The sequence below is a fragment of the Lycorma delicatula genome, chromosome 4 (genome assembly GCF_047948215.1).
Source record: "Lycorma delicatula isolate Av1 chromosome 4, ASM4794821v1, whole genome shotgun sequence".
NCBI lineage: Eukaryota > Metazoa > Arthropoda > Insecta > Hemiptera > Fulgoridae > Lycorma > Lycorma delicatula.
The window spans coordinates 48715844-48743381 of NC_134458.1; the positions used below are offsets into that span (position 1 = coordinate 48715844).

At 30.1% G+C, this 27538-nt stretch overlaps 1 protein-coding gene and 1 long non-coding RNA gene across 2 annotated transcripts in view; both read left to right on the forward strand.

Moving 5' to 3' along the window:
- Positions 1-14644, forward strand: part of LOC142323363 (uncharacterized) — a 34953-nt gene extending 20309 nt beyond the window's left edge. Inside the window, exons 2-3 of the long non-coding RNA XR_012756090.1 lie at positions 7636-7729; positions 14581-14644. This is a non-coding gene — a long non-coding RNA (uncharacterized LOC142323363). The remainder of the gene's footprint in view (positions 1-7635; positions 7730-14580) is intronic.
- A 3499-nt stretch (positions 14645-18143) lies between these two features.
- LOC142322611 (uncharacterized) lies at positions 18144-25782 on the forward strand. Its single transcript, XM_075361687.1, has 4 exons — positions 18144-18174; positions 18385-18839; positions 24530-24626; positions 25665-25782. The coding sequence occupies exons 1-4, from the start codon at positions 18144-18146 to the stop codon at positions 25745-25747; spliced, it is 666 nt and encodes a 221-aa protein (XP_075217802.1). The 3' UTR covers positions 25748-25782.
- The last annotated feature ends 1756 nt before the right edge of the window (positions 25783-27538 follow it).

The following is a 27538-nucleotide window of genomic DNA, read 5'->3' on the forward strand; positions in this document are numbered from 1 at the left end:
TTTGACTCTTGGAAATAGAAAAAAGTCGCACGAAGCGATATCTGGTGAATAAGGTGGCTGTGGTAGTACTGAAATTTGTTTTGAGGTTAAAAATTGCCGTACTGACAAAGCAGTATGGGGTGGCGCATTATCGTGATGCAGAATCCAATTATCAGCAATGTTGGCACGGACACGCAGAACTCGTTTACGAAGTCTCTAAAATTTCTTTGTAGAAATTGGTTAACTGTTTGTCCAGGATGCATCCACTCTTTATGAACAATTCCCTTGGAATCAAAGAAGCACACAAGCATGCATTTCACTTTTGACTTTGACATGCGAGCTTTTTTTGGTCTGGGTGATACCTTTGAGCACCATTGCGAACTTTGGCGTTTTGTCTCTGGATCGTATTGAAAAAAACAACCTTCATCACCAGTGATAATACGGCTCAACAAATCTGGATTGATTTCCGTTTGCTCTAACAAATCGGCTGCCACATTTTTCCGTGTTTCTCGCTGTTGTTGTGTGAGATTTTTGGGGACCATTTTTGCACAAATCTTTCTCGTACCAAGATCTTCAGTTAATATTAGACGAACCGTTTCTCGATTGATGTTGAGTTCTTCTACAATCATTTTCACGGATAATCTTCGATCAGATCGTACTATTTCACGCACCCTGGTCAAGTTAACATCTGTCCGTGAGGTTGATGGTAGTCCACTGCGGTCTTCATCTTCAACATTCGTTCTGCCTTCACCAAAATTTTATGCCACCGAAAAACTTGAGCTCTTGACATAACCTCCTCTCCAAAAGCCTTCTGAAGCTTACCATAAGTTATCGTCGCGTTTTCACCCAATTTAATGCAAAAAGAAATGGCATATCGTTGCGCAATATTTTACGGTTTCATTTCTGTGATGAGAGACACAAACACGTGTTCATTTATTACAGCACAACTCACGACTGAGCAGTTGCATCAATGTGCCGCTTGGACTAGAAGTAGCTTATAGACCAAGGTCAAAGATGATGTGCCTACGCAAGCTGCAGGGTTGCCACATCTTCCAAAGAAAAATAAGTCTCATTACTTTATTGTCGCACCTCATATTAATTACTAGATATAGATATTCACAAATTGCACTGTATGATCTTTTTTCTACATAAAGTTATTTTTTATTAAATAATATCTATTTTAGGATTAATTTACAAGCTACTGTATATACATATATATATATATATAAATATATTATATGGCTGTATATATATTTTTATGGCAACTTTATTTTAAATTGCGTGAAAAAATAATGTTATGCCAACTATCTTGAATGACTCTGAGATGAGGTTTAGCAATCAGGAAGTATTTTTTACCACTTAGTGAAAGAAAAAAAAATATATCAGGAACTTGTGACTTGTACTAAGTTTTGTTCTTCATTAATAAAAAATTAAAATTTACCAGTATTCATGTTACTATTAAATATCTCTGTCTTGTGTATATATATACATATAAAATGTTTATAAGAAGACATTTGAAATATAATATTTGAAATGTTAATTAACAAGGGCAAAAATGTTTCAGTCACTTTCTTCTAGAGTTCATTGTGTTATTTATGAGTTAATATTAATACATACAGTGTACAGTGTGTTATCATGTATACAGTGAGTGCTCCGCATTCTAGTATGAAGTTTCACCTGTCTCTTACCCGTACCTAATTTACATAAAACACTACACAATATTTTTTTATTAATGCTACTACTATTTCTATAATTATTTCTGCTAAGTAATAAAGATATTTAACCACAACCATAATTTTGACAGCAATAACACCATCAAAAACTTTAACAATTTAAAAACAACTAAGTTTGTGTTGTTGTACTTCAACAATAACACCATAATACGCTTGTGTGTAGCCATTTTTAAAATAAAATTCGATATCAACAATGACCTATAGAGAGAAGTATCAAATATGTCAATACATAGGTTTACTTAACTTTTTTTGTATTTTAATTATACTTTTTTCTTGTATTATACATAAAAACCTAAATTTCTTTCTAAGATTAAATATTTTGAATAGGTACCCCCAATTAAAGTAAACATACATAAAATGGTATGTTTTAATAAAACCTGATTTACTGTGCATAAACTATCATATAATCTGTATTCATAAGATAAATTCACGTTTTTTTTTTTTTTTTACTTTTAAAACAGTACTACGAACAAAGAGTTTCCGCTCCCACTGTGATCCAATAAAGATGTGGTTGTTCTGTTGGTTATTGGAATGTGCTGACATGACGTCAGAGGTGGAACCAAAGGAACACTCAACCCTATTCTCTGTCTTTGTCCAAGGAGGAATAAAGGATAAGAAACAATGAGGAATGAGTAAGGGGATGATCAACCATTTTGACCAGTATCCGATTCTACTTTTACTTGATTGCTTGTTTGCATACATTAGGTCAACTACATCATATTTTACAAACAAATGCAAAGATAATCAAGGAAAAATACAGGCTTGACAAAATAGTTTGCTGGATATATTTTAAGCGCTAAGATAATATTTATTTTAGGTAAAAATATACCTTTCACTGACTTGAAAATTTACTATGCAATGAGTATTGTTTCTATATGAAGCAATCGTATTTTAAAACGCCGAAACGATTGATCAGAAACAATTGTAACTTTTTGATATTGTTCAAACAGACGGGTAAAGATGTTCGTCACATTTACGACGATCAGGTCAGAAATGATATACCTTTTGACGATTTCAACAACATATGTTCGAAGGCGTGGGATAAACGGTACAGCTTTTTAGTAATCGATAAAGATGCTGATAAAAATTAGGGTCGTTATAGAAACGATATCGATAAATGTTTAATTGTTGATTGAACGCCGCATCGAACGCTGTACAACGCTACATCAAACGCTGCACCGAACGCGAATAAACTAATCGTTTGAGTTTTAAAATCTTTTTTACAGAACCATCGTTTTTGTAAAGGAAAATCAATTGGTCGAAACTGATAAATTGAATAAAGCTTTTAAATGTAAAAATGCGGCATATGTTATGGATTTGGCCGAAGACGATGCTTTATTTGTTAAACGCTTTAAACCGATAATCAAAACTATTCAAGAAAGAAATTAAAGAATTTAAGAATTAAAGAAAAACTAGATAAACCGAAACCGACACCGCCGACTGATACTGAAATTGATTGCTAAAGTAGGTCGCGAATTGGGCGTCAGCTCAGTTAGAAAGCATCAAAAAATCTGTAGTTTGCTGGTGCAAGATTTGGAAGTTTCAGATGAAGAAGAAGATGATGAAATAGGGCATTCAACAATGTTATCCCCATCTGAAAAATACAGTCTGACTGAACAGACTCAAACCGCATATGAAGGCGAAGAACCCCTTAAATTTACAAGATATACAGATATTGTGGGTAGACACTCCATTTACACAATTTCCCGAGACGCAAGAAACAATTACAAGTGGAGGACTTCTTTTTTTTTTTTCCTGTTTTAGCCTCCGGTAACTACCGTTTAGATAATTCTTCAGAGGATGAATGAGGATGATATGTATGAGTGTAAATGAAGTGTTAGTCTTGTACATTCTCAGTTCGACCATTCCTGAGATGTGTGGTTAATTGAAATCCAACCACCAAAGAACACCGGTATCCACGATCCAGTATTCAAATCCATGTAAAAATATCTGGCTTTACTAGGACTTGAACGCTGTAACTTTCGACTTCCAAATCAGCTGATTTGGGAAGACGCGTTAACCACTAGACCAACCCGGTGGGTTACAAGTGGAGGACTATAAAGAAGCTATAAAACCATATTTAGAAATGTTAAATGTGCTTCTTTACTCCCCCTTTGGACATAGCTGAGAAATTTACGAGTCGCCATGCTTCATAGTGACTAGCAAATTGAAAATTTGTGCTGACGGCTTCTGTCAGTGCAACGGAAAATTATGATGTTTTAAAAAGCACAAAGCTGTAATTGAAAATGATGTATTATTTAATACTCAGAGTAATTTGTATTACAATGAAGATTTTACTGAGGAAGAACTCAATTACGCTCTGAGTAAAACAGCGAATACTGCCTCTGATCCAAACAATATCCGATATGAAGTGATTAGAATGCTAGATGTCATTGAAAGAAAGAAAATACTACAATTCTTCAGTCAAATTTGGATTTCTGTTATATATCCAAGATCATGGAAAAATAGCTATTATAGCTTCTATTTTAAGACAAGGGAAAAGTTCCTTGGACGCACGGAGCTACCGACTACTTTTTTATTTCCGCACTGGGAAGATTTTAGAACGTATGATAAATTATCCACTCATGTGGGTGCTTGAAAAAGAAGAATGGATTTCACTCCATCAGACGGGGTATCGTATATTTCATTCCACTACAAACCAGATGATTAATAATGAAAATGTTATATATATTAAATAGTTTTATCAATAACAAACATTGCGTTGCCTTCTTTTTTGATTTAAAAAAAGCTTTTGATATGACCTAGAGATACGGATCTGATATTATTAGACATCGATTGGTGTATACTGCCATGATAGAGGATATGGAACATGCATTTTTAATGTGTCCAAGATAGGCTACAGAGCGGCTGTTGAAGGAGTGGTCCCCCTGGAAGATGTCATGGAACATATCTTGGTCTTGCGTAAGAAATGGAACATCTGTGCTGTATTGTTTAAAGATGTACTCTCCTGGAAGCTTGTAGAAGAGGTGAGACAATTGGGTGGTGTTCAGGCGGAGAGTGATGGTGGAAGGCCAGCCTTCGGAGTTGGGCAGCGGGGGTCCAACTGGATCGCCTTGCTGGGTGCCCCCGGGGGACGCTGGAAGACGTTGATTGACGTCGGCACTGGTGAGCCCGTGGACACGCGCGGTGATGATGCAATACCCTTTGGGTGGTTCTATCACCGCGTTGTGTGAGGGGGAGGGTTTTTAGTGGATCCCTGTCTCGGCAGGAAACCCCATACGCCCAGAAGTACGGGCTTCTGGAAGTCTGGTTGCAGATTTTCCCTTCTTCGACGCAAAACAAAAAAAACAAAAAAACAACAAAATTATTATTAGAACGAGTATTATTTTGACTAAAGACACTTTTGTGTCAGAATTGGGAACCGTATTCGTCGCTCAGGAAGTTAGAAAATGGTGTACCTGAAGGATCGCCGCTTATCGGAACCTTGTTCACAATTGCAGTGAAGAAGCTTATTACCGCTATACCATCCAATATTGGAAGTAGTTTATATGTGGATGACCTTCGATTTTCTACGCCAACAGTCAAACTGCAATAATCAAATACAAACTACAGACGTCTATTAACAAACTCGTCGAGGTAGCAAACATGAATGCATTCCAGTTTTCAACTGAGAAGACATGTATATATTTTACTAGGAAAAGATCGGTATGCAGAAGTCCAACAACAGTGTTTTGACCATGGACAACAGTATCATTGAATATAAAGAGACAATTTGTTTCTTAGTTCTCACTTTGGACAGATATCTTTCATGGAGGGCGCATATAACAGAACGAATGACAAAGTGTCAGAAAGCCCTAAATGTAATCAAGTGTCTGTCGAATTTGAGTTGGGGCTCTGATAAGAAGTATTATTGAGACTTTACAAAGCACTGGTCCAATCTAGAATAGATTACGGATCGATAGCGTATGGTTCTGCCAAAAAGTCTCATCTAAAGAAACTCAACGTGATCCATAATACAGGAATCAGGCTTTCTACAAGGGCCTTCAGCACAAGCCCGATTGACAGTATTTTTTCAGAAGCAGGAGCTGAATTACAGAAGGGAAACTATTCTAATAAGAAATGCAGCTCCTGTCTTGGCTTCCCCAAGACATATAAATTTCGTTTCCTTTTATAAACACAGTTTGGCCGAACAGTATCGGAAAAGACCGACCTTTTCTGGACCAGACCAGCTGGAATAGGAAGAATGGAGATCTGTGGAAACTATGATATTGATTTGCCAGAAGTTCTACCAGTTTCCAAAAGAGAAGCCCCACCGTTGTTAATGTCAACAAGATAGGCTGCAACGACTTCAAGAAGAAGATAGATCAGGGATTACCCGATGTTTATATTCAAAATGCTTTTCGACGACTGATTTCTGAATATAAAAATTACATTCATGTTTTCACCGATGGGTTGAAGACCGAGAACGGCGTCGGAAGCTTTTTAGTCGTATATGGCAATCCCACTTTTGGGGCTTATCTACAATAGCAAATGCCTACACAGCAGAGTAATGCGCGATCCAACAAGCTCTTTGTTTTATATCATATTACAACGAAGAGAGAGTTCATCTCTGCTCCGATCCTGTACAGTCTTGTCCTATGATTCCTGAAGTGCAGTCACTGCTTTAAGGAATAGGTTCACGCATGATGCACTTGTTCAAGACATGCTAACAGGGTTTAAAAATCTTAAAGATAACAGTAAGGAATGCGTCTTGATATGGGCACCTGACCACGCCGGTATTCCTGGTAATGAAGCAGCTGATAAAGCAGCCAAACAACCGGCAAATAACAAAGAAGTCGACATACTTTAGTTCGACTAGATTTTAAAAACTTCGTCACGTAGGTTATTCGAAAAATATGGATAAGAAGGTGGGGTGCGCTTACAATGTAACTTAATTCCTTAAATAAAGAAGTGCTTTAACTCGTCGTGAACAAGTATCTCTTACAAAACTTCGAATAGGTCATACTAGACTTACTTCGAGCTACATTCTAGCAGGAGAACAGAGACCAATATGTGAAAGCTGTGATACATACCGCACAGTGAAATACATAATTGAAGATTGCACGTTATATAGAGACCGCAGAATGAGACTAAAACTAACCGGAAATTTGACATTCGATTTATCATATAATGAAAAAAGAGAAAAGAAATTGATGAAGTTTCTTTGAACAAGCGGTTTGTTGAAGCGACTATAATTCATAATTTGATTACTTACTGAATTTACTTTTGTGCTTTCTCTTGTTCTGCGTTTTAGTGTTGACGAATTTCTTTGAGGGTGTGTTTTTAATAACCGCGGGCCCTTTGCACCCGTTTTGATATGTTTGACATTTCTATAAGAATGGATTGCATATTTTAAATGTCAAATGTCATATACACCCTTATCATCTAGTGGTTTTCCTGGGGTTTTATTGTTTTTCGACAAGTCTGTTTTTCCAGATGATCTGCTTGATAAGAATGGCCTTTTAACCTTGTCGCTTTCATGAAGGTGGGAAAGTTTTTAGTTTGTGACAAGGGCTAATGACCATAGTAGTCGATGCCCACTATATTTTATATATATATAAAAAAAAAATAATAATAAATTGAAATATTTTTAAATTAAATATGTTGAGTGATGATTTTAATAAATAAAGATTAATCAACAAACAATTTATAGGCTATTTTGAGATAAATATTGTTACACTTCATTCAAACTTTTATTTAAGACTAATTTTTAAAAAATAGCTCTGTCTTCTTATGAAGAAGTTGAAAACATTATAATGCAGGCTACTAGTACGTATAGGAGTCATGCGCCCTTAATTAGTCGCAAAATACTCAATATTTTTGTGCAACTGTATCTTTATTTAAAATTAAATGCTGCATTAATAATTTAGTATATTTTTACCATTTATATGGATGTTTATTAATAAAATATTTTCTTTAAAAGGGGAGAACCCGATGGAAAAATTTGGAAATCACTGGTTTATATCTTTTCAAAACAAGAAATCACGGCGTTTTTTAAGCTTTAGCTAAAAATTCAAGTAAGTTATTAACATAAATTTAAATTATATATAAAATGTATTACTATCAGTACTAAAATGCAATACAAATGTAATGTAAATGTTATGTAATAAACTATCACTCTACAAGATGTAAGTTCATCAGTAGCCTTAATATGTAATATATTGTACTCATATAACAAGTATTCTGTATTGATGTATAGGTCATAATTTCTGAAGGCTCATCCACGTAATCTTTTAAACAGACAGAAACTTCAGAGTAAAAAAAAAACATCAAATTACTAGGATGAATTTAACAGGAAATAAATGAAAAACCAAGAATAAAGATCGAATCTCATCATGTGGGCACAGACTCAAAAAAGCTTTTAGTAAATGCAGGTGGATGTGTGCGTGTGTGTGTTTGAAAATATATATATATATATTCACTGTTCATATACATATATATATCTAGTATCGGTGGCATCAAGTATTATGATCATTAGCCAGTAATAAATTCCAACAGCATGCAGTAAAGAAATGAGTAAAGAGTGCATGCAGAAATCAGTAAAGAGTGATCTCTATAACTGATTTATAAAACATGGCTTCGGCTGTTTGGATTTTACTTTAAATTTCCATGATACTACTCCATGAGATATTCGATAACTATCAGTTTGCAAGGGATGCAGTTTATAGTAGCCGCCACGTAACGGCGAGGCTGGATGATCAGCTCGCACGTCACTGCTATTCTATTGTTCTCTGAAACATTGGCACACCATGATTAGTCATCTCTTAGTAGCATAAACATGATGCAACTACTGTTTACAAAGCAATGTACTTTTGTGTGTTTACAGAATTAAGAAAGTGACATCATGTTTCAAATACAAAATAATTATTTTTATTTTATTTATTTTTTTTACCTTTTGCTTTTCCACGTATATAAAGTTCAGTTCTGTAGTTCTGCCCCTCGGTACGGTTCTTTTGGCGTGTGTCGTGAATTTTGTTACACAGTCAATTAATGTACGATACGATATCTCGTAAAACGTTTTTATCGTGGTTTACAGTTCAAACTTTTTAAAATAGTTTCGGCACATGCGAAGATTTGTGGCTGAATTTAAGTCTGTTGTGAAAGATAAAAAAACTTCGAAGACAGGCGCGCGAAATTGTAAACAACGCGTATGATTTCATGAAGAAAGAATCTTTAGCTGTTGGAAAATTAAAAAAATGACAAGCATTTAATTGCTATACAGAAGTGTGAACTGTAGCTACCTGTGGCATCTCTAGGACTCAGATTCAAAGCGTAAGAAAATATAATATAGAACTTTTTTGATCCGAGGCGCCAGAATGTTCGTTCATCACCCCGAAAAAGAAAAAGAAACGTTCTAAACCAGTTACCGGATCAGATGATTTTGAAAAAGGTGTGGTTAGGAGAACTGTGAATGAATTTCACTCAAAGATAAGGGAGCTGCCAACACTTAACAAACTCTATAAAAAATTGAAAATTAAAATTAATTTTAACTGCAGTGAAACTAGTTTAAGAAGAATTTTGAAAGAATTAGGTTTTAAGAGGCGCAAAACAGAAAACGAAAGGAAAATTTTAGTTGAAAAACATGATATTAGGCAGTAAAGGATTTTATGTATGCAGGCAATCAGTGATTTTAGAAAATGTAACCGGACGATCGTACACTTAGATGAATCCTACATACTATAATCTCATTCAACGGCAAAATCATGGGCTGACGACAGCGGTGCAGGACTTCATTTACCAATAAATAAAGACGAACACTTAATTATAATTCATGCCTGACGTGAGATGGGCTTTATTTCAAACGTAATGTTAACTTAGACAACCAAATCAAAAAGTGGCGATTACTACGATAGCATGTATAATAAAAATTATTTGAAATGGTCTGAAGAAAAATTAATTTCTAACCTTCCTCCTGAGTCTGTAGTAATTATTGACAATGACAAAAATTAATGAAAATTAATTAATTACAATAAAAAATTAATGACAAAAATTTCCAGGGTCATCAAACAAGAAACAAGATATGACTGTTGGCAACAGATACATCATATTCCATTATCGTCTCAAATGCTTAAACCACTAATTAAGTTGAACAAAGTAACAAAAAACGATACCGATTTGACGAATTGTTGGAAAGAAGTGGGCATCTAGTTCTGCGACTTTCACCTTACTATCCTGATTTAAATCCTATCAAGATGGTATGGTCAGAGGTAAAACATGTTGCGAGCCACAACACAACGTTTAAGATGTCAGAAGTGCAGAAACTGTACTAAGATAAAATGAATTCGATGAGCGACGAACACTAGAAACCTTACTGTGAAAAGGTTAAAAAGATCGCGGGTTGAAGCCAAGAATCGTTAATAGATTCTCGACAGACTCTTTCATTGTCTTTTTATGTAGTGACAGTGATAATTACACTGAAGATAGTGACGACAGCGTTCTACCTGAGGAATTAAACGGATAATTCATTTTCCAGTAATTAATTAAACTTACAGTAATAACCACCTATACCTATAGCAACATACCGTGCAATTATTAATAGATAGCATTTTGTCACCCGTTATTAGATTTTACAATGTACAGTACAGAATTAGCCGACTGTATTTCATTTCAAAATTGTTGCATTCATTTATTAAAAATAGAAAAATTATTTGGTTAAAGGGATTACTAATAGCGAGGAACATATTTTTATTATCCCTAATCGTTTGTTAGTAATTGTCGCTACTCCAAGCTCGCCGTTACTTGGCGTCGATTGTACACCCTTATCCAGGACTTGCAAACGGATAAATTAAGTATAAGTTTTATCATGTAAGGGAGATCACAACGAAGAAACAATAAACACTTTTTATGTTCCCTGTCACCCGAAATAGAAGGAAAATTTACAAATTCTTTAAACGATCCCCATGTTGGGCACAATCCTTAAGATATTTCTTAATATTTATTTAAAAAAGTTTAGATAATTTTTTCCCGAAGATTACTTGACGTTCTCGTAAGTGGTCAATAAATCGTGTTGCTCCACTCAAGAGATACACAAAAAAATTATTCACAAAAAAGGGTGAACCGAGCAAAACAAACTTAGTAATAGATTGTACTTATCGCCAGGCGAGATGTGGAGAAAAATTATTCTGCCGGGATAAGATCTTTCATGTAGGAGGCGCAGCCAATAATAATTTTAACGCAATTAGAAGATCTCGCAGTAAAAAAAAAAAAAATACAATTAGAACCATTTTGTTATACATTATCCAAGACTCGTACGAATATTTAGAGATTTTATGTATACACCTATCATCAGGATACAGAAACATTGCATCAAATTGTTATACAGGCAGAAAAAAGCCTAGGTCTAAACATTATATGGAGTTACTTTTGGTTAGACGTATTTCCTATTGCTATTTACTAAAGCAGTTAACAAATTAAGGAGGACTACGGCTTTGTTGGGAGATATCTCCCCAAAATATTTTAAGGAGGATAAAAACATATATAGTAGTAAAGAGGGTGAAGATTTCACTCATAGGGCCTACCATCTTCATTTCGGTGAGCTTGATATGCTACAGTAACTCATCTTACTGAGAAAGGTAAATGGAAATCACTTCAAGCCACATTTCCTTTCTCTGCCTGACCGGGTTGCTTAGTTATACATCAGATATGGTTTTGTTGTATCAGGTGTAACTTGTGATTCATGTCATATCCTTTAAACCACTACAATTATGACACTTAACGTAATTATATTTTTATATTGTAAAATAATAAATAAAAATGAGCACTTGGTTAACTTATTGTAAAAGAAGCAGTAAAATATATATTGATTAAGTAGGATACGATAAATAACCATTTCAAAGTTATCCAGTTAAATACACTTGAATCGATGACCTATAGCAGTTCTCTTAATAGATTATTAGCATAACCTATGGAATAATTTAACATACCACCTGTCCTTTGTCAAAACACATGTTAAAGGAAAACACAACCTGAAAAGGGGGAATGTGAGACAGGTTATTGCCCTTTATTTTTGTGTATAAATACGGCAAAATTTGTATAACACATTATGTCATCATCTGAAAGTACTTGGAGAACTACTGTCGACAGACTCGCACAAGGTGAGGTTCATTATGATGTTAACTATTTATAATAGGCTGCATAATTCTATTAAATGATGTTATTAAATATTAACAGATTAGAAATGAGTGCTTTTTATTTTACTAATAAATATTATAAAACCAAAGAAATTCTAGTTTTTTTTTTTTAAGTTATGGAATGGAAAGTAGGAAAAGAAAAAAGTTAAGATGTGGGGTAAGAACTGTTTAAAACTATAATATTTTGAAAATAATTACCATGATAGAAGTCTTAATATTTCTATAGTAGTTTAGTGGTCTTCTAATACAAAGGTTGTTCAAATCGTACTTGAGTCATTTAAAATTTGTTAATTAATGAATAAATGACTTTTCTAGCTGACCTGACTGTGGTGAGTACCTTATCATAGCTGGTAAAAGAAGTAGTTAATTACAATTAAGTGTGATGATCGCATCTCACCCTCTTCAGTCGTGAAATGTGGCATGATTTTACTTATGAAGAAGATAAGGATATAGGAGGAAACTTCTTTTTGATTAAAGATCAAAAAATAATCATCTTTGTTCATAAAATAATCATTCATATGTAGACAAAAGTTTTACTGTAGTCTTTAATTTTTAGATTATTAAAGTAGTGGATTGTTGAATAATAATTTATGACTTCAGCAATATTACTCATGTCTTTGTTTATATCTAGATATTAAATGTTCTTTTGTTATACATCTGGTTTAATGTCAGATTAAACAAGTAAAAAGAATAAGATTTTAACGTATTATGTAGACACATTTGAGTAGTGTAAATCTAATTTTACAATGAATACAAAAAATAAAGTTTAGTGTTTAGGTAAGTAGTTATTTCATAATATTAGATCCATCCATGGAATAAAGCTTGAAATGAAAATGTTGATAAACAAGGGGAAAAAAGTAAAATCCTTTTCTTTTTTTTTAAAGAGCAAGTAAAAAACTAAGTTAAAACTTCTTTAGTTTAGTAAATATATGAATAATTTTTGTTTTCATATTAGTGATAATTAAAAATAAGGCAAAGAGAAAAACAATTATTTCATTGTTGTAGTTTGCCAACTGAACATTGTGTAATAAAATAAATAAAAATAGTGTTTCATGTATATTGTAGGAATTGTGCATTTTGTGGATAATTATAAAGTAACTAAATGAAAATCATTTACACAATTTATTTTTAACCTCTTACAGACTAATTTTTCTTATCTCTAAAATGTTAGCTTACATTTTACATGTTTTAATAAAAAAAAACAAATAGGTTTGGTTGATAAAATACAATTGGTAAGAAGAAGAAAAATTAGGAATGTTGGAATACATGTCACTGCTTCTTATTGGAGTATTTTAAAACATTATTAGTATTCCATTGCCAATAAGGATTTGATAGCAATTTATAAAATCAGTTCATTAAGTAGATATCTCACATGAATTCATTTCAATGCAAAATATCAACTGAAAAGATATGATGTAATTTGCTCTTGTATATTCTGCTTCTACACATATAGACTCTTCATTGATTATCAAGAATTTATATTCTACAATACTAGCAACCACTTTTAGTATTTGCAGGCAAAAATAAAAAAACCTTTCTAAAACATTTTGATGAAATTAGCCTAAGTAGCTGCCAAGCAGTTGTGAATTACTTTCTTTTCTTTCAATACAGCAGTTGTATGAATTAACCTAAGAGTTTGTAATATATCAAGTTGCAGAAAAATATTTGTAATAAAACATTTAATAACCAAACATACCTTTTCATGCTGCTTTAACCTATATAAAATCAAGAAAATCCTAAAATAGAAACCTCTTTAACAAATTTCTAAATTATAATAGATAATGAAAAAAAATTATGTTAATTAAAGTTAAGAGAAATTTAATTAACTTCAACACTTCTTATTTTCAATGATGATTGAAACAATCATAGTTTAAACATCAGGGATAGTAGGATGGGAACAAAATCCTAACTTTATTACTGTAACATGTTACACAGACTTACAGACAAGTAGGCAACTGGTGGAATCCCCTTAATTATTGCTGTATAATTGTAAGCCATGCAATTACTTACTAAAAAGCCTATTTCAGTGACATCTAGGTATTAACAACTACATATGATCCGACAATGAATGTTCTTTCTAGGATCAATAACTACCATAACTGATCTAGGTATTGATTAATTAATATTAAAAGATATACTAAGAGAAATTTGTATCAGCATATGGCAGTTGTAATAAGCATGACTTACTCGAGCCATATGAAAATTTGCTACCAAACAGTAAAGTTGAAAGATATGTGTTGGCTGATGAGTTAAGTACAGACTAAATTTTTTAGTTGAATTAGTATTCTAAACAATACACTAAAGATATCTGCATTCTAAGAATAACCCATCAAAATGAACAGAGAAAAACATCTAACAGATGCCTAAATTCTGAGGGGAAATTCAGTAGGTTTGGGACAATAAAATTGATCCACACTAGTGGCTGAAGGTACTTGTACGATATTAAATGTTCCATATAGTAGCATTATCAAGGAAAACTTCAAAATTCCCTTCATTCATACTTGTTTATCCAGTGTGGACCAGCTAAGAGATGTAGACTAATCATCAAACTACCCTAATATTCCTTTATCTTTCAGGGTTTGTCTATTGTATACATCTTGCAACATTCATTGCAGTCTAGATTTTTTGGTTTACTGTTTCTAATTTTAACAGCATGGTGTATTATACTTTTCTACAGAGTTAATTTGGAATAATAATAAAAATAATTTTTTTACTAATGTTTTTTTCTGTTTTCACAGGTCAATTACAAATAAATTAATCTAATCACTATGTGCAGTTACTTTTTCTCTCATCCTCTAATTGGTAAGTCCATTTCAAACATCAAAGTAAAGTACTTGTAGTCTGAACTTGCTGTTATATCTTTTTTTTGTATGACTGCCTAAAAGTGTAATGGTTTTAGGGTGTATGTATGTTTGTTCCACTGCAGCAACTCAACGGTCGAACTGAGAAATAGATGTGTGACCCTGCATTCCTTACGTTACAGGGAATGTCACAACTATATAAATATGTATTCATGTATGTTTAATTGTAACTACAAGACCAAAAAAAGATTATATATACAATTCTAAATGGATAAATTGATATTATTTTCAGTATTGATTTATTTGTATTGAAAATAGTTTTTTTAAGATCTGCTACGATATTGATTGAATGAATTATGGTAGTAAAATTTATTAATTTATTTTATAATTATTACTATTACTGTTGTTAATTATTGTTTAAAAACATTTAGGAAAATCTTATGATTTTTTGATGGGTAGTATGTTCAATCATGTAAGCGTATTCTTTCTTCTTGCTCTTATTTGTTAGTGTTGCTTCTTCTTGTTTATAAACATTTAAGAAAAAAAAAATCATGACTGTTTGACAGGCAGTATGTTCGATCACGTAAGCATGTTCTTTATTGCTAAATATTTACTAATTATCCCTTTATTTGTATTATGCAATGCATAATAAGATGCTCATTTTATCTATTCATGAACTGATTTTAAAAATTTGCTTTTCTCATTTATCATTCTTCATCATCTTCAATATATAAATATTTTAATTTTACAAAGAAAAAGTCATCATATTTCATTCGCGCTTGCTTACAAATGCACACTCATAATTTACATTACGTAACTGAATATTATACTTTTGATTTAATGTAATAAACAGAAAACTAAATTCAAAAAATGTTTTGAGAAAATTTACATTTTAAATAATATTTACAAACTGAACTGTGTCCCTCTACAGGTACTAGAGTACCAGATCTTCATTTATTATTCGAATGAAAATACTCAAAATTAAAAAAAAAATCATATAGATTGTTTGAAATTTTATTTTCTTTCATTATATTTCTCCTAAAATCTTTAATGAAATTCAGCCACCTTAAGTAAAAAAAAAAAAGAAGAAATTGTCTCCACTAGAGAGGAAACATTATTTGAAATATTAAAAAAGATTTTTGTGCAAGTTATTTAATGCAATTAGCTTTAATTTTTTGATTCCTTAAGATTTTTCATGAAAATGCATCTGAACTAATAAAAAAAGGAGTAATAGGCTCATTAGGAGTAGAATTCACTGTTTAAAATAGAAAGAAAATTTCCTAGAAGAAAGTTATTTCAAATATTTTTTTTTTTCACTGAATTCTTTTTACATGAATGCCCAAAATGGAGTACAATGTATTTAGGGTTATGTATGTTTTTTCTACTGTAGTAGCTCAACAACTGAACTGATTTAGATGTATGACCCCGTGTTGGAATCCTTATGTTACCGGGAGTGTCATAGGCTGTACAATATATATATATATATATATATATATATATATATATATATATATATATATATATATATATGTTTAAAAAAATAAAATTATCCTACAGTTTATACAAATACTATGTACAAAATTGTCACCCACACACTCTTTAATTATCCTATATTAGTAATTTATCTTATATTGAAGAGCAATTTTTTTTTGGGAGTTGTTTTTTAATATTTATTTCTTGTTCATTAAAAAAGTCTTAAGCAATAGGAAAAGGTTGTGTGGAATTTGATAGCATGAACTTATAAATTATACCATTCAAATCTTATACATATAACCATACTACTAAATATTGTTTATCTAGTTAGTGTATGGTAACATTTACATGTAAATTATTAATATAACGTATTCAGATTAGAAAATAAACATTGGCTAAAGGTCTACTCTGAATAATGTAAAAATGTCAAAACTTATCAAATTTATTAAGTCAGTATTACATGTTAATAGTTAAGATGTCCTCTAACAATCTCCATTGTAACTGTTAATTTTTTGATTTAGGAACTTAGTTATCTGAGAAACAGGTTGGAGTTATATTCTAAGCTTTTAACACATTTTCAAGAAAAGCTACAGAATTTTTTCCAAAATTTTAATTTTTATGTTCTTATATCATGAGTCTCTACTACAAGGTGACCCATCTTTGGTTGCAGTGCAATTTTTGGGTCATCCATTTCTTATTGAATGTTGCATTACAGAAAATTTCCTGGTTGAATCTTACATTTGACATCAGCTTAATTTCTGAAGTATCTTTGTGCAGTACTGTAATATTGTTTCTAAATATGCTTTCAATTTTTGTACTACAGTTGTTAATATGTTACATATAACAATTGTGTGCACTCAGCATCAGTTTAAACAAGTTTACATTTTGTCTTTCAAATTTTAAAAATATTTTAGTAATGTTCAATTTGAGGTTCTTAAGGCAGCATTTAAACTGGTGTTAAAAAAACCAATATTGTGAAATTGTAAACTATGTTTTTAAGTAGTGTAATACTTGGAATCAGTGGTCAATTAACCAATAGGGAGTTGTCTAGGGTCTCTGGATTTCAAGGACCCTGAAAATTTTGAACAAATTATGTAATCTGATTCCCAAAGCACACAGTTGTAAAAATTCCAAGACTCCAGGGGCCTCTAAAGAACTGGAAATCAAAAATATTAATTAATTATAATGTTTTCATATTTACGGAGCCCTGAAATATTTACAAATTTGGATTGAAAAAATATATTATTACATTATTCAACTTTGTTAATATTATTTTTAGTTAAATAATTTCAATTTAAATTTATGTGCAAAAAACCAACAATTAAGGCTATTCAGTGCAACTATGTGGCAAGAATGTTTAGATTTGTTGAGCCTTTTATGCATTCAATTGGATAGTCTGTGATAAATTCAGTTTGATGATACAATTGAAAAGTTTAATAAAGAGAAATGTAGAAAACAGATGTTCTAGAAAAGTTCTACAAAGTTTCATATTTTAGTTCTAGTGATTATAAATTAATTCTTTTTTTAAATATTGAATCTTAAATTTTTAATTTCTTCCTAAATTTTTGAATTTTTAATTATATGTGGGAAGGATCATTTCACTGTTAAATGCCTAGGGCCCCATTTAAGCTTAATCCACCACTGCTAGGAATGTCTACAGGGTTAGCATCTGTAAACTGATGAGTGGGAAGTAAAGATAAATGATAACGATAATAGCCGTATTTAATACACCATTCCCTATAGATACCCTATTAAAGTATGTTTTAATCAATAAACAACTGCATTTAAACTTTAACTGGATAATTTTATAATTTTTTTTTGAAACCATTAGTCAAGAACTATTTTGATCAAACCCTTACACTTGATTATATCAATAGTAATACAAATATATTTTAAATATAAAATACTAAAAAAAAAGAGTCATTCCTTTACAAAGATATAATTTTAATCCAACTCAAATGACATTAATTTTTATTATCTGGAGACTAATTATGGGTCTTATCTATTAAAGTTCTGACCTAATTAAAATGACAGATATTTGTCATAATCATTTAGATTGTATGATAAATACAAGGGTCTGCATGGTGTATAGGATAACAAAAATATAAAAGAAATTACCATTTTTATTTTATCTCTTCTTGATTCCTGTATATCTAAATAAAACATGAGTTTGTGTGCACTCCCACAGACATAGATACTTATATATTAGTATAAAATAATTTTAAATGAGCATATAAAACTTGGATTAATACCAATTACTATTTACAGATGGAACACTTTTCCTAGTACTACTTTCTCTGGCAAAGCTATCACATACAGAGGAGAGTGAAAAGTTGTATTTAAAATCAGGCATCCATGAAGTACCTATTTATGCTGGAGCAGCATCATCATTGGATCCTTTGATACAAAGAAGAAATGATTTCTTTTTAAAGGCTGGAAAGTCTGTTCCAAGAATCGGAAGAAGAAATGATAACTACATTAAAAGTTCTGCCGACTGGTTTATTCCACAAACAGAAACTTTAGACCAAACAACAAATACTGATGCACATCAAGTGAGTCGACGTAATGATTTCTTTTTTAAAGCGCATAAAACAATACCTAGAATTGGTAGAAGAAATGAAAAAGGTATAAATGATTGGAGATCTATTTCAAGCACTGCTGTTCAAGAAGATGTCAATGAAGTTATTCCCAAGTTAACAAAAAAGGATGGCACTATTACTTCGGTAAGAAATTAATTTCAATTAATTGATAGATTCTTGTTCATTAATATGAAATTGACTTTAATATTTATATTCATTAGAGAAAGACAGCATTTTGTGTTGATAGACAGTATGTAGTTTAGTCAACTGGTTGTAAAGCAGACCAGATTATAACATTGTGGGATAAAAAAAGTTGCACAGATAAAAAGTTATTTGTGCAATGATAAAATTATATACTGTATCATAGAAACAGTCTGAAATTTATAAATTAATATTATTATTAAATTTACTTTTACAATACATTTACAATGACAAAGTCTTAATAAACATAAGAAACATCACAATAAACTATGAAATATTAGTGCAATAGTATTTTTAAAATATAATAGTTACCAAACAAAACAAAGTATTTAAAAACTTCAATTGTCTAATTTTATGAAAAATCATTTATCAAGAATTATTTTGATCATATCAACATTTGACTGTTGATATTAATACAAAAATATTGTCTTTTTTGGTGTAAAGCACCAAAAAAATTCATTTCTTTATGACATAATTTTAATCAATTTTAACTCAAAACTCCAGTATTTATGATATAAAAAATAAATAATCAGGCCACTTTCCCATAAACTTTCAGCAAACGTGCTGTTAGTATGCAAGTTTGCTATTATGGCTATTACCCTAATAGCAATGTATTCAAAATATAATAATATATAATATATTTAATTATAATATTGTATTTAAAATATACCATCATACACTATTATGCTTATTATTTTCCCCAGCAAGAATGTAGGTGATTTGATGGTGCTAGGTAACACTATAGCTTTATTCACTAATAAAGAATTACAAACTTATTTTTCAATTTATCATTATACAATACAAACAATTACTATTTGGGAAACTCAATAGTATATTTTCCAATAAATCTAATAACCATTTCTGAAAAGTTTTTTTTTTAATGTTTAATTTTAAAAGTTTTATATAATTCTTTAACAACTACAAATGAAATTACCCAACCAGGATCTGGCAACATTCCTTCTATCTTAAGAAAATTGTTCACTGTAATCTAGATGTTTGTTTATTCCAAAATAATATACAAAAGAAAACACACTTTAAAAAATATAAAATGAATATTTGTTAACAAAGGATTAACTCATCCTGAATGTATTAGGAATGTTACAGAATGATTCTTATACATGAATGAGTGATCAGGTAAAAATGAAAAACGCACATGATTTTTTAAATTGAAATATAATTTTTATCACATAAAAATTTAATGCTCACAATATTGCTCATTCATGTCTTAGAGGTGGTTATAACTTCAACAGATATTTTCTAATAAAAAATTGAAAAAACAATAGTAAATAACAAAATATACAGCAAGTATGGTCTTAAAAATATTATAGGGTATTTGCATATCCATACAACTATTTTTAGTTTTATATGAAATTATGCAATTCAAATAAGTTAAATAGCTGGTTTGATGTTCTCAATTCAATTCTGTTCTGTGCTGATCTTTTAATCCTAAATTACTACATATTCTATTGATTACTACACGTGGTCTATTTTATACATTCTAATCTGTCTTTCCCAGTAATCTATACCGGGTGATAATTTAAAAAGTTACCGCATTTATTATTCAACAGCTTCCCGTCCCACCATATTTCTGTTTGCAGGCATGTATACCAATCTCAGGGGGAACCTTTTCAAAGGGATGGAACCCACCCTCTCCGCTATACCTACCCAACTCAAGAAACTTAAATGGAAATGGTAACATTTAATTACATTAATTGACAACCTAAAAAAATAATGAATTTTGGTGAAAAGAAAATTAAATCCACCCACCCATTTCCACAATAGGTGTGAAAAATCATTTGGGGTAGTACTTTTGTTAAATGTTAGTCTAAAAATAACTATACAATTACGTGGTATTACTTCTTAAACTATTTGAAATTATTATAATTTGTGAAAATTATTTTTTAAATTACCAACACAAAATTTTGCCCTTAAATGTTTCTAAATTTTCAAGGGTTGAAAACTTATTTTTTTAAAATGACATGATGTAGCTTGTGACACTCATTGGAAGGCTCTTTGAATGACAAGTAATTTGGTACACATAAAATAAAAATTGGTTCACTGGTATTGAAGTTATGATTAAAAATGTGTTATTTTGGGATACAGTGTTACTGATCCAAAGCATTAGGTCTGAAATTGTCCGTTCTGGTAAAAAATATGAGTTTTAGGTTTCTTCAGCATTGAAAAGATGTACCAGTAAACACTGCAACATCATTTAAACATATGAAAAACCAATAATAAGGTATCTACTTTGCTGGTAAAATGTTCAAAATTGATTACCGTGTTATAAAGGTTATAATTTTCTACCAGTTACTGAGATCTTAGTTCTGTGGTAAATTTTGCAAATTGTTTTCTTTCATTTGTAAGTAATTACTGGCAAAAAGTATTTATTTAATATCATGTTTTATTTAAACTGTTGTGTTCTATTGTTAAAATTGGCATTTGGCTATTAGTTTAAAAAAATGTTTCATTTATTATTTCTTAAGAACTCTTATTGTTAAAAACCTTCATAACAAAATTAACTGATGAATGATTTAAGCTTTACCTTTTGATTAACAATTATTCATTTATGAATTAGTATTTATTTAATTATTAAGTTTATCTGGTAATAAATGTTTCAATATGTTGCCAGCAAAGAAGTAGGTACCTTATTATTGGTTTTTCATATGTTTAACTGATGTTATAATGCTGTGTTTACTGGTACATTTTTTCAAAGCTGGGGAAACCTAAAATTCAAAGTTTTAACAAGAACGAATGATTTCAAACCTAATGCTTTGGGTCAGTAACACTGTATCCCAACATCACCTAAAAAAAAAAAAACACATTTTTAATCATAACTTCAATACTAGTGAACCAATTTTTATTGTACTTGTACCAAATTACTTGTCATTCAAAGGGCCTTTCAATGAAGTGTCACAAGCTACACCGTCCCATTAAAAAAAAGTAGGTTTTCAACTCTTAAAAATTTAGAAACATTTAAGGGTGAAATTTTGTGTTGGTAATTTAAAAAATAATTTTCAGTTTTAATCCACAGATAATGATTATTTCAAATGGTTTAAGAAGTAATATCATGTAATTTTATAGTTATTTTTGTAGGACTAAAATTTAAAAAAAGTACTACCCCAAATTGTTTTTCATACCTACTGTGCAAATGGGTGGGTGGATTTTAATTTTCTTTTCACCAAAATTCATTATTTTTTTTGGGTTGTCAATTAATGTAATTAAATGTTACCATTGCCATTTAAGATTTTTGAGTTGGGGTAGGTATAGCAAAGAAGGGTGGGTTCCACCCCTTTGAAAATAATTTTAAAAGGGTCCCCCTTGAGAATGGTATACATGCTTGCAAACTGAAATATGATGGGAGTGATAGCTGTTGAAAAATAAATGTGTTAACTTTTCAAATAATCACCTGGTACATTAAATAATTGGATTAAACCTGAATGTCTTAGTTCATATGGCCCATTACCAAATCAGTTTCTTCATCAAATTCTACTTAAAATTTATCCCCTCTTCTATTTATCACAGTAACTCTTTATTCTGAACTTTATTAACAACTCATCTTACTTTCAATACTTTCCTGTACACCACACTTAAAAGGCTTCGTTTCTTTTTTGTTCATTTTCTTATTTTCACGTTTTACTACCAAAAAAAAAAAAAAAAAATTAGGCTCCACAAAAATATTTTTCTAATAATTGATACTAGTAAACTTCTTTTCTGTAAGAAAACTCACCTTGATCGTTTCACTTTCTTTTTTATGTCTACCTTTCTTTATTCACACTTTTCTAATTTTACTATCTCTTAAACATAGAGAGAGCATGATGTACCAGAAGTACATCATGCTCTCTACATTTAAATACCTTATTACCCTCTTTTCTACCACTTTTCACTACCTTTGCTTTAGTGACTTTTAACTGAATTTCTCTACTAGCAATGATTATGTGCCATTCGGTATATCTTTCAACTGAAAAAGAAAAATAATACAAGTAAAAACATGATGGGGACAGACTAGATCCTTATCTCATTTCTTTCTGAATCAAGCTTATTTTTCTTCATCTACATCTATTACTACTCCTTGATTCTTCCACAGATTATAAGTAACCATCCTTTCCCTTGACATCAGTCTAAGGGGAACGGTGTACAATTTTAATTAAAATTGTAACAGTGCATTCTATTACAAATAATAAATCTCCAGATTAAAGAATTCATTGTAGTTTGCTTCATATTTTTTAAGTCTTCTTTCTTAAATTAGTACAATAGCCAGAATGGTCTCACCAAGTACACTTTCCACCAGATGTTCTATCTGGCAATAAACTATTAATGTATGACATTAGTCATATTGATGCTGATTTTTACCTGCTCCTGCATGCTTTTTTAAGAGTATTTTTGTAGTCTCATAAATTCTGTATTCTAATTTATATTAACCTATCTAGTTCTAATTTTACTAAATAAAAATCTAATGTTCTAACGACAGAACATCAGAATCTTGTTAATTCCTCCCTGCTTTACTTTTGTTTAAATCTTTAAAACACTACTAAACTTTGTTTCAAAGTGGAATTTCCTTTGAGATAATTTTTTTTCTTCTTAAAAAACTGTGTCCAATTAATTTTTCCTCTTTGAAAATTTATAGCAGCTGTTAGCTTTTTCATTTCTCCTTAATAATTGTTTTCCGTATGCGAATACACCTCTAAAACTAATATATTCTGGCTTTATTTCCTAGTTTGCTTCTAATAGTTATTTATTATTTTTAATACTACCTTTGTTTTAAGTATCCAATTTATATCACTTATGTATTATCATTATCATCTAACAACTATTACATCTTATAACAGGACCCAGTGTTGTATGTTTGAAATAAAATTTATTTATTATGTCAGCTGTTTGTTATTATTAAATACGCCATCCTACATGGTTTATTAATTTAAATTTGTTTACAAATATATCGTTTTTCTGAATGTTCTAGTTTGTTATTTCTTTTCAAAACAAGATTATTTTCTATATCATTATTATTTATTTAAAATTAATTTTGTAAAATTTGAGGTTTTATATGATTTTAAATGCTCAGAAAAATGTTAAATGATAACAAAAACAACTATTTGACACTGATCACGTTAATTAAATCTTTGTTAAAATTAACATTTATAATTTAATAACTAAATTTAGATATTTGAATATGACTGTGAAAGAAATAATTGTATGCAATGTTACTTTTGATACTGCACCCAGTAGTTTCTGCAGAATATATGCAAAGAAACATTACTTTATTCTTATATACAATCAAAGCTTAAGGTAGGTGACCTGTCTGTACAATTTACAACCTGCATGAGTATTTATAACAAAGTGAGTTAAGTATCTAATCAAGCCATGTTAAAGTAATTTATCTCATAGAAGAGATGTATTAAAAAAGTATTTAATTTTTTTAATTTTTAATAATTTTCTTCTACAAGAAGATTCAACAAACAAAAATATTAATAAGTCAACAATTAAAGAAGAGGAATACACAATTTTAAAGTAAAAAAATCTTTACAAACAGAAAGAACATAAATAATTCCAGAAAATCTAATTTGAAAGAAAAATTACTCTTGTAGTTTAATTTAACTTAGAATGTTAATAACATTTGGTTTTTCCTTAAAAATTAGATGGATGAGGGAGAAGCAGTAGCAGTCTGGCCGTGGTTCAGAAATCCAGAAATGTTTTCTTCATACCAGAAGAAAAAGGACAAACAAAATTTTTCTGGTAAATTGATCCAAATAGAAAGTAATCATTTTTATTTTAATTCATTATGCCACTACAATTATGTCAGAAATATCATTAATGCATCATTCATCATAGCATTACATAAGTTTTAAACAGCATTATTAAATAAGATTTGAATACATTATACTCACTGTGAGAGGTTTTAAAAGCAAAAAGTTGCTTATATTATGAATACAAATTTTTAAAAAAAGTGACAATGTATCAATACCTTAAAACATTTAAAAAATATTTTCCTTGATGTGTTTAAAACACATGAAAAAGTAACAAAATGATGTTTCCTCCTTACTTATGTCTAGATGCTGTAACAATCTAGGTACTATGACTTAGAAACAAAGTTTGAAAGTGAAAAAAAATCTTATAAAAATAATCTCATATAAGTTATAATCAAAGTGGCAATCTTTAAGTAAGTTTAAATTAAAATAAAAATTTGTTCCAATAAATAATATTTTCATTTGATGAATACATCCAATTTTAGATAAAATCATCTCAGATAGTATATAAGAGCTAATCTGCCAAATGGTCTTCACCAGCAATTTTTTTTACAAAACCAAAAAATTAGCACTCAGTTAAATATTTGTAAAAACAGCCAGCAAAAAAAAAAAAAAAATTTAGTCTGTCTGAGATATATAATAATTTAAAATCATACAAAGATAAATATACAGCATGCAATTATAACAACGAAAAGAATAATTCAGGGCAAACCATACTGTGTTTTGTTTACAATACATATTACTTCAAGTAGCTTGGAGTATTCTTAGCATATAATTCACTTCACAAGTTATTCTGAAAATGTGAGAAAGAATCAGGCTTAAACTGCTGTTAACAGATCACATGGTCCTAGGTATAGTAAAATTTACTACACAATTTTTACATGAAGTGAGGCTACTAAACTATAATAAAAACAGGGTTAAATGAGCTCAAATAATTGCTTTTATTTCCAGAAACAAGAATGTTAACAAAATGTATTAGTTATTTCCATCTGTTTATAATGTTTTTAAAATGTATTTTATTTTACAGGGAATCATCCCTGGAGTGATGATTCATACACCCTCAGCGAGTTAAAAGGAACATCTTTGGTATCTAAAGAATCTGACTGCTAGTAACAGATTTCAAAATAAATTATCAAACAGTACAATCTTAAACAAAAAGTCAAGTGTTATATTTTTCATAACTATGTAATGATTAATCAATGTTCATAATAAAAAGACACATATTCAAAAAATAAAGATGAGCAGAGTTTGATTATTTTTTTTAACGCAATACAAAAATTAGCATTTTAAGCATTTAATACAGTTTTTCAACACTTTTTTTAATAATTAATTATATTAAATGTGGTCATCAAAATTACAAAATTCCATTTATGGTCATACAACAGAAAGAAAATCTATAAATTAAAATCACTGTTTACTATGTTCTTGTTAGAAAAGAATGATATACTTATTTAAGTGTGCAAATTATACTAATTAAGGAATATATAAAATGATATTTTACTGTATAAAACAGTTATTTGTACAGAATGTAAGCTGGTAAAAGGGTAATTAATATAATCTGACAACTCTATATATGATTATGTGAAGATTTCATGAAGAATGCATTTACACACTTTTTGAAAAATCAGAAGATAAGAATAGTTTTAATGAAAATTATTACATATGAAATCACAACTGCATACATACTTCCTTGTAAGAATGTGGAGATTACACATTTCATTAACTAACACATGAATTTAATACATTTTCAAAACTAACTTGACTGTTTACTTTTTAAAGCTTAGAAAAATATTGTTTCTTTTATCTAGAAAAAAATGTTAGGCCTTGAATTTTCAGTTTTGATCTGTTAGGACTTTGTTGTTTTTCATTTACAGAAGATTAAGTTGAGAAAGAATTTCAGATTCCATTCCCCAAAAATTGTTTATGTATATACTCTCTTCAATCTATGAAGTAGATATCACATAAACATACTACAGCGCTGTGGTGCAGTGTGCCCAAAAAATAATGCATACTAAACTTACAATTTTTTGTAATTCCTCAAAAAAATTTTATACTCACTTTACACTTTATTTATTTAATTATAATTCTTATTATAATCTATTTCTGTATTTAACTACAAATATTTATCTAATTTATAATTATACTACTTATAATTTTTTAATTCCTCACAAAATTAAACCTACGAAAACAATAATATCCCATTATTAAAAATAATGGGATATAGTAGAAAATAATAACTACCATATTATTAAAAATAATTTAATAGGTAAAATATATAACTTGAACAAAACCTTACATTGAGAAAGTTGCTTATTGTATTCTCTGTCAATGACAAACACTGGATTCCCTCTATTATATTCGATTCTTCATCACTCCCAGAAGCTGGCATTGATGAATCATCTCTAACATTAATTATTAATTCATCGACCACAACATCGAGAAAATTATCTAAGTCCCACATTTTCTTTTTCTGTAACATGCTTCACGCACTGTTTCTACTTATCAGTTAATAGCTCGTTCATGTCGTTTTCAAGCACGATTTTAACGTCTTTCATTTTATATGTATTATTATTTCGGGCAACATAATCTTTTACTTGGCTTCACACTAACTCAACTGGATTAAGGTTACAGTGATAATGGGGAACCTTAACGTCGTACAACCTTTTGTTTCAGCCAAATCATCGATTAAAGATTTATTAAATTTGTCATGATTGTTTTACTTATTCAAGGAGTTCTGCTTTTACCCTGTTTTCTACAAAGTTAATTTTTTTGATCGCAGCCATAAAGCAATTTCTTGTTTCCTATATGAACTGTTTGGAATATTTTCCAGTTTTACACTATAGTATGGAGCATTGTCCATTACAATACTATTTTCGGGTAAGAATGACAATACTTTTTCAA